Source organism: Tarenaya hassleriana, unplaced genomic scaffold, assembly GCF_000463585.1.
Source record: "Tarenaya hassleriana unplaced genomic scaffold, ASM46358v1 Cleome20, whole genome shotgun sequence".
In the NCBI taxonomy this organism is placed as follows: domain Eukaryota; kingdom Viridiplantae; phylum Streptophyta; class Magnoliopsida; order Brassicales; family Cleomaceae; genus Tarenaya; species Tarenaya hassleriana.
This window is the reverse complement of record NW_010965373.1, coordinates 1,593,160-1,601,419: the sequence shown is the minus strand read 5'-3', so window position 1 is coordinate 1,601,419 and position 8,260 is coordinate 1,593,160. Positions and strand designations below refer to the sequence as shown.

Sequence of the window (8,260 nt, the reverse complement as noted above, 5' to 3'; positions counted from 1 at the left end):
TTCCCTTCTTCTCCGGCGAGTTCACTCATCACATCCTCCACTCCCAACATTCATGTAATGGTGAATTAGACAGACCACAAAAATCAAGGGTTCAATAATTTTGTGATATTAGGCATGCAACCCTACACATGCGAGGTGTTGTATTTATATTGCATGAGAAATATGCAAGTGGGCACGTAATTCGAAGTGTATGTATGTGTAGATTTTGATTTTTGAGTGTTTGAGGTTTTGAGGGCATTGATTATAAGGCTGTGAAATCCAGGATGAAGCAGATGCGCTGCTATTTGCCAACACCTGGGGAGCTCTCATCAGTCCGCTTTCCTCTTTTTTTTTTTTTTTATAAACATCCAAGAATATATTTTAGTGAAATAATGAAAAAATAAACCCTAATCATTGATTGCACTAAAAAGTGCATAATTATCTCCCATTTATATATCCCTGCTCGGTACATAACCCAAATTATAATAGGCAAAATTTTATATTTATTTTAGGATTAACAATTTAGCATATAGATACATATATAAAGATATTAGAAGAGTAATTAAATGGCAGATGTCGGCGGTCGCACGTGTGGAATATATATATATATATATATATATATTAAAATAAAGGGAAAAGGAAGCGTCGGACAGTATCTATATCTATGAAATTTAACTGCCCACACGATCTTATGGTAAAATCTCCAAAGTCTTTTCCTTTTCCCTCACTTATTGTGTCTTCGTAGGTTTGCATAAGCCTACTCTTTTATTTTTATACACATAATTATTTTCACGTGCATACAATATTATTCTTTTTTTCAGCTTTTAGTAAGGACGTGACTATTTTTTTTATTTTTTTGCATTATCATAAGTTCATAACACCCAACACTTTGAGAGATTCCAACTACCTATATTTGAAATTTGTATAAACAAATAAAAGTAGGATATTTTTTTTGAAGATATAGAGAAAAAAACTGAATTTCGTAGAAAAATTATGTATTTTATATTATTCGTATTTAAGTATCCGTATTCAAATCTCTAAATTCTAATTGTTTGGAGAGTACTGTATCGTACAACTCGGATTTCCAATAACTAGTATACGAGGGAGAAACTGTACGATGATAAGTTTCAAACTCGTATTTGGAGTAAGAGATTAGACGGGTGATATTACCGATATATCAAACCACAGTTTCAATTACATCATATGCGTTATAAAATAATTTAATATATATATATATAAGATATAGTCGATGGGTCATTCATCTATACAAGAAGCCACAGAGAGAAATGTAATAAATGACGGGAAGGACGAGAAAGGCAGCACCGACCTCATTCCTTAGGAGAACGACCTCTCATTAATTCCACTTCACAAGCAATCTCTCTCTCTCTCTCTCTCTCTCTCTCCCCCTCTCTCACATTTGGTTATTGAACATCGAATACATAAAACGCGCATTATAGACCCCTTGTGTCGATCAAATTCTTTGTTATCGAATTTCGTTTTGTTTTTGTTAAATAATATTATAAATATTTTAAAAAAATCTAATCTAATCATGACAGGTATATGTCTGCAGTCGCATTCATTTTGAGACTTGTTATATTTGTTGGGTTTTTTGGCAACAATTATTTGGTAAAAAAACTCCCTTTGTACGTGTAGTCTTTTTTTTATGGAACAATTTTTTTTTTACACATTTGAGCAAATACAAAATGAAAGAAAACATAATATATACAGTAATCTTTCTTTATCCTTTTACGTTTTGCAGGAAAATACCGTAAAAGAAGAATATCAGAAATTGTGTTTATTGGATAAAAATATATTGAAAACGATATGTCCGTACAGTGTGGCAATAAATGTATAAGGATTGAAGAATTCGGGACAGGTCGAAGCATCATAAATATGGGAAGGAAGTGCCACACATTCTATATATATCATAACATAGTTTCATTGTTTTTCTTGAATTCCATAAATATCACGAGGAAAAAATAGAGAAAGAAATACAATTATACATGGTATATAAACATTAGGACCGTCGGAGATTTTTATTTCCAAATTTAACGAATTCTTGCGAAATACAAATATTTATTTACTTTGTAAGATTAAAATTTTATCGAAGTTCGAAAGTCGAAATAATATATGAAAATGAAACCATAAATTTTAGAATTAAACATAATAAAAGCTAATTTTGGTTTGCTTTAGCCTAATGGGCCCTAAATGGGCTGATAATTGGCCCCATGAGTTCCTCTATTTCCTGCAGAGGGTTCCTCTCTGGTGAAGTCACGCGTTGATCATTACTTGGATTCAAATTCAAAGTGACCCCACGAAAAAAAAAAAAGAACAGAACCTAGCTTAAAGAAAGAGATTCAGATTCAGACAACTTAACTTCAAAGCAACAAGATCAAGATTAGCATTTGATCGAAGATCTTAACCCTATATAAACAAGCCCTTTTGTTCTTCTGAATTCACCATCACTAACAAACACTCTTCAATCGAAGTTCTCTATTCTGCAAGAATGGCTCTCTCTTCCCACTCCAAAGTTCTCTGCTTTCTTCTTGCCTTAATCGCTGTGTCTATCTCCTTCTCTTCCGCCATTTCCCGTGACCATTCCATCGTAGGATACGCTCCCGAGGACCTGGAATCTCACGACAGACTCATCGAACTGTTCGAGAAATGGATTTCAAGGTTCGAGAAGGTTTACGAGACTGCCGAAGAGAAGTTGCGTAGGTTCGAAGTTTTCAAGGAAAACTTGAACCATATCGACGAGACGAACAAGAAGGTGACCAACTACTGGCTCGGGCTTAACGAGTTTGCGGATTTGACCCACGAGGAGTTCAAGAAGATGTATTTAGGGCTGAAGACCGATCTGATCTCGAGAAAAGAAGATCGGTCTTATGATGAAGAGTTTGCTTACAAGGACGTTGAGGCTATTCCCAAGTCTGTTGACTGGAGAAAGAAAGGAGCTGTTACTGAAGTCAAGAACCAGGGTTCTTGTGGTAACGAAAAGGGGGGAAATTTTGAAAGTTTAGTTTGATTATGGTGAGTTAAAAGATTCGATTTTTACGGGAATTCGGTATCCATTTGCTTGCAGGAAGCTGTTGGGCATTCTCGACCGTGGCTGCAGTTGAGGGGATTAATCAGATTGTCACTGGAAACCTGTCATCGCTGTCTGAACAAGAACTCATAGACTGTGACACAACTTACAACAACGGTTGCAATGGCGGTCTCATGGACTATGCTTTCGATTACATAATCAAGAACGGCGGTCTCCACGAGGAAGAGGTCTATCCTTACGCCATGGAGGAAGGAACCTGTGAAATGCAAAAGGCGAGTGTGAAAAAGAACCCCGAGAAATCTCGAATGGCTGTATCTATCGAATGCTCAATCCCTTAATTTTTTTTTGTGAAAACGTTATAGGACGAAGCCAGGGTTGTGACCATCGACGGATACAAAGATGTACCGAGAAACGACGAGAAGAGCCTTTTGAAGGCATTAGCTCACCAGCCACTCAGTGTTGCCATTGAAGCCTCTGGAAGAGAATTCCAATTCTACAAGGGTGTAAGTGCACTCTCCTTTACCACATTTTCTCATCACACATACATATTGCCAAGAATCTGAGCAAAGAATTCACGATTTCTTCCGCGGGTTAATTTGTTCTTGAAGGGCGTGTTTGATGGGCGGTGCGGGACAGATCTGGACCACGGAGTGGCTGCGGTCGGGTACGGATCAAGCAAGGGGATGGATTACATCATCGTGAAGAACTCGTGGGGGCCGAGGTGGGGAGAGAAAGGTTACATCAGGATGAAGAGGAATGTGGGAAAGCCAGAGGGAATATGTGGAATCAACAAGATGGCTTCTTTCCCCGTCAAGAACAAGCGATTTGAGTTCACACCACATGAATGATCTGCGTTTTCCTCATCGATCTATCCACATGATATGAACTGTTACCGATAAAAGCTGTGATTTTTATTGCTTTTTCGCTGTCTGATTTGCCAATGAAATTATGGTAACAAGTACAATATATCCTCCTTTGTTTTGTCAATGAAATTATGGTAACAAGTAAAAATGGAATCCGATAACAATGGAATATAGAAAATGAATGAAACAGCCAAACAAAGCAAGTGTCGACCTTTACATGATGTAAGCAAAGATCGTCACAGGTAGATCAAGAGTCAAAGTAAACAAAAAAGAACAAAACCGGGTTAAAAGAACATGGTACGAGGAAAGAAATCGAAGCCGAGAATTAGTGTTTCAATCATTCTGTCGGGAGGAAGGTGACCTGTCCGTAGTAGAACGTCTCTGTACGTCAAGTTCTTGCCCTTCGTTAACTCTCTCGAGCTCGTTCTCTTCTAAAGATCTCCCCATCGTTTCGCGTGTGAAGAAATACGTCACTGCCATCCCGACGATGCAAACGCCGCCGAGAATCAGAAAAGCAATTCTCATGCGCTTCACGTCCGGAAAATTCACGTCGTCTAAGTCCCCGTTCCCTGGACTGCCGTCTTTTTCTACATACACCTGTCGGAAGACGAATACATGTCAACTCTCTCTCTCTCTATATATTTCCTAATTAATACGATAGAAAATGCCATTGATCTGTGCAATGTTAACAAGAACCGAAAGCATTAGGGTTGTTTATTACCGTCTTTGTCACCCAAAGGAAACCGACGATGCCCACGATGGCGCCAAACTTTCCGGCGGCTCCGGAGATACCGTGACACGTGGACCTGAACCTCGCCGGAAAAAGCTCAGCCGGAATGATGAACGTAGTGGTATTGGGTCCGAAATTGGAGAAGAAGAAGATAAGTCCATAAAGAACCATAAACCCTTTGTTGTTGGTGTCTCTGTGGTTGGCCCAGTAGCTGCTGTAACGAGGGAATAAATTCTGCAAAACAGGGAATGACGAACATCAAATAGCATCATCGTGAGACTTAAAAGCAAAACATCCATCCAATACTAGTTTTCCGAGAATCGTACCCAAACCGGGCTACTATGATCTTCCTACCAAAGACTAATCTACCTAGTCTTCCGATTCTGTCGATGAAGTAGACGGTGAACCAGTAACCAGGGATGGTGGAGCAAGCCGCGACAATGGCGGAGAACTCGGCCACTCTGAAAGCGACGTCGTATACGTTGGTGTGTGGGACATTGGAGAGGTTGAAGATCTGGGAGAGGAGGAGGTTGCTCGTGTAGAAGACGACGTCGACGAGGAACCAGTTGGCGGAGGCGGCGAAGAGATCTCGGCCGTGAAGACGGAGGAACTGGCGGGAGAAGAGCTTGTAGGGCGGAGACGGCGGAGGACGCGGCGGAGCTTCCGAAGGGTCCTCCGCGATCTGTGACATCGAGACCGCCATCACTTTCTGCATGTCTTTTGTCGCTTGGACCACGTTGTTCTCCACTAGTGCTGTGTATCTGCATGCAGAACAAATTTCATAATCCCCACGCACACACGAATCTCAAAAAAAAAAAAAAAAGATTCTACATCTGGTTTTGAACCTTGGCACTTTCGAATATGAATAAAAATTCGAATAACAAATCTTGTTTGGTTATAAAAGTGATAATGATCTGAATATATATCATCTATGAATATATATGTTTATACTGAAATATATGTATGTATATATGCGTTGTCGGAAACGTTTACTGCTTATTGGACAAGGGGTTGCGAGAGAAATCTCAACTGGTAACGTGTTAATTTCATGACGATAGGGACGTTTTGTTTGACTTTTCTTAGATCTATAAAGAACCTAGTTCGAATCGGACAAACCCCCAAAGACTTCATAATTGTAAATGGTCAACATATCAAAATTTTATGAATTATTATATATAAAAAAATTACTCTATAGATAAAATTCTTAATTAAAGAAATCATTTATTAGCACGAATTGGATCAGATCTAAACCTAGTAGGGGTAATGAGCAAAGGCGAACATGCAAATGAAGAAAATTAATAAAAGTAAAATAAAATTCAATCAATTAGCTGGAGCAACACCTGGGGGAAAAAACAACATATATATATATATATATATATATATATGAACATGCTATATTATAATTAATGTGTGTGTGTGTGTATTTCTGTCTGTATAATGAAATTTGAAGAATCTCATATCGTCTATGACTGTCATTGGAAGGGAAAAATAAATTGAATAAGATTAAATTAAATGAGAATTCGCCATGCTAAGGTATATGCCATTGTGTACGGTATATTTCATTCACAAGTCAACTTCCCTATTAATTGTTCCCATAGGAACGAACAAACCACGAAGTTGTAATGCATACATATGTACCTTAACATATATATATAATATTAAAAAAAAACTAATACATAGTATCAAATTATTATCATCTGAAAAAAAATCATATGATTTAGATTTAATTTTGAGGAATCTATGATAGTTTTATCATCTAATGTTGTATTGAAAAACACTCCCAAAATTTATCATCAATTTCTTGTTTTAGTCTTGATCATATCAACTAAATATTTCATAATTTCATTCCCGTTATTTGTATATTCGTTTTTTATTTTAAAAAATTATTATAACCATTCTACTTTTATCGGAATTAGGTTCAGTTCGAATTTAATTAAGATTCATTTTAACTAAACAATATTGATTTTCTAAAAAACTTGTATTCAATCAAGGTTTTTTATTTTACATTTCATTTGATTGTAATTTGGCTTAGTTAAATTTATCCAAAAAAAATGGTCAACCCTACTCATATGTATGAGCTCACCATTTATAAGCATATCTATTGGATACACATAAATTTTTTATTAAAAACAAGAAGACGATACGAAGAATATTCGTTTTTTATTATATGATCTGCTTGTATTTTTATAATCGTACCGAGTAATTAAGCTATAAAACAGATTTAAAACATTCCATTGTACGGGTTTGGTAACTATATACGTATTTGACCGCTGGCTGACACATTTGATACAAAAAACAAAAACACATTTTGAATATCTTAAAATGTTTTAAATTTAAATTATCTTATAAAGTGCGTAAAAGAGTTTACGTTTGCAACTAAATTACCGAACTGCAGATTTCTTTTCTCTAAGTCATATTTTCACAATTTACTTGGAAAAAACAAAAACCAAACACAGTGACACAGTGAATTTTACATTTTCAAGTCCGACGTTTATTTTACTAAAATCCCAAAAACAAAATTATGAATTAAACCCATCTTTTACTATGATATAACTAAGGAGCCATGCGTTTTGTCCTTTAAATTTCAATGTGTGAAAATGAAAATCGAAAAAAGTAATAAATAGGTGTTACTTAGTTTTACTGTTTTAGTAGAAAAAATACTTCGCGAAGGAAGAAAAAAAAAAGGAGGAAAGTGTAATCACAGAACCTGGCGGTTTCCGGCATGAGCATCCTCCAGTAGAACGTGAGCGCGGCGGGGATGGCGCCAAGCATGAGGATCAGCCGCCACGCCACGTCAGCCTCCCACGGCGAAGACAGATCATTCGCCGCCCTGTCTCCGCCGGCGACCTCGAAGATCTTACAGACAGCCATGGTCGCCGCCGAGCTCACGAGTATCCCCAGCCCTTGCATCGAGAACACGGCCGCTACGAAAGCGCCACGTGTCCTCCGGTTGGCGAACTCTGACATGATTGTCGCCGACAAAGGGTAATCCCCGCCGATTCCGAGTCCGAGCACGAACCGGAAGAACCCTAGGCTGACCATAACGCAGGAGCGTTGCGTGGTGCAGACGGAAAAGCCGCAGCCGAAGGAGCTGAAGATCATGATCAGTAGGGAGAGGCCGTATACTCTCCGCCGACCGATTCGATCTCCGAGATGTCCGAAAACGACTTGTCCGATCGCTGTTCCGAGGAGGGCAATGGCGTAAGAAGCGGAAAGAACAGCCGTGCCGATGGGTTTGTCGCCATAGTAGATATGTCTGATCATTTTCATGATCGGAGCTATGCAGAAGAGATCGTACGCGTCGGTGAAAAGCCCCATACCTGCGATGATTATCGCTTTGAAATGGTACAGTTGGATCTTCGCATGGTCGAGAGCCGACAGGATTCGAATCGGCATCCTCCTCCGATTTCGGGTTCAAGATCCCTGTGATTCTCTTTCTTTTCAGAGTTCTGATAATCCGGGAGCGTGGAACCGGAGGGGATCCTTTATATAATCCACATAAGGCTCTGTTTGTTTAATTATTTCGATGGTTTTGGATTGGTGGGTGATTATTGAATTTGATAAAGGATTAAGCTTTCTAATTTTTAATGATTGGGGGATTAGAGATATGGTCGAGTTCGAGATTTTCTCGATGGGGTTTCA

The 8,260-nt window shown here is 38.3% G+C and overlaps 3 protein-coding genes across 3 annotated transcripts in view; 1 reads left to right on the top strand and 2 right to left on the bottom strand.

Annotated features, from left to right (window-relative positions):
* The window catches only part of LOC104813740 (protein CUP-SHAPED COTYLEDON 3-like), a 3,007-nt gene extending 2,839 nt beyond the window's left edge, over positions 1–168 (bottom strand). The window contains exon 1 of the mRNA XM_010541471.2: positions 6–168. Coding sequence (XP_010539773.1) covers positions 6–50 — 45 coding nt within the window. The 5' untranslated portion in view covers positions 51–168. The remainder of the gene's footprint in view (positions 1–5) is intronic.
* A 2,286-nt stretch (positions 169–2,454) lies between these two features.
* Positions 2,455–3,986, top strand: LOC104813739 (cysteine protease XCP2). The gene is made up of 4 exons (XM_010541468.1): positions 2,455–2,966; positions 3,062–3,297; positions 3,388–3,528; positions 3,634–3,986. Exons 1-4 carry the CDS (start codon positions 2,486–2,488, stop codon positions 3,871–3,873), a joined length of 1,098 nt encoding a protein of 365 aa, XP_010539770.1. The 5' UTR covers positions 2,455–2,485; the 3' UTR covers positions 3,874–3,986.
* Positions 3,987–4,052: 66 nt separating this feature from the next.
* LOC104813738 (probable inorganic phosphate transporter 1-9) lies at positions 4,053–8,053 on the bottom strand. Its single transcript, XM_010541467.2, has 4 exons — positions 7,326–8,053; positions 4,959–5,379; positions 4,610–4,852; positions 4,053–4,485 (listed from the first exon to the last, which is right to left on the bottom strand). The coding sequence occupies exons 1-4, from the start codon at positions 8,012–8,014 to the stop codon at positions 4,222–4,224; spliced, it is 1,617 nt and encodes a 538-aa protein (XP_010539769.1). The 5' UTR covers positions 8,015–8,053; the 3' UTR covers positions 4,053–4,221.
* Between the last annotated feature and the right edge of the window lie 207 nt (positions 8,054–8,260).

Excerpts from the sequence above, each read along its gene's own strand:
- LOC104813739 (XM_010541468.1), top strand. The coding sequence starts at position 2,486 with ATGGCTCTCTCTTCCCACTCCAAAGTTCTCTGCTTTCTTCTTGCCTTA. Across the intron at positions 3,298-3,387 it reads GAACCTGTGAAATGCAAAAG|GACGAAGCCAGGGTTGTGAC; the intron begins GCGAGTGTGAAA and ends AAAACGTTATAG. Across the intron at positions 3,529-3,633 it reads AATTCCAATTCTACAAGGGT|GGCGTGTTTGATGGGCGGTG; the intron begins GTAAGTGCACTC and ends TTGTTCTTGAAG.
- LOC104813738 (XM_010541467.2), bottom strand. The coding sequence starts at position 8,014 with ATGCCGATTCGAATCCTGTCGGCTCTCGACCATGCGAAGATCCAACTG. Across the intron at positions 4,853-4,958 it reads TCTTTGGTAGGAAGATCATA|AATTTATTCCCTCGTTACAG; the intron begins GTAGCCCGGTTT and ends CCTGTTTTGCAG. Across the intron at positions 4,486-4,609 it reads TCCTTTGGGTGACAAAGACG|GTGTATGTAGAAAAAGACGG; the intron begins GTAATAAACAAC and ends GTCTTCCGACAG.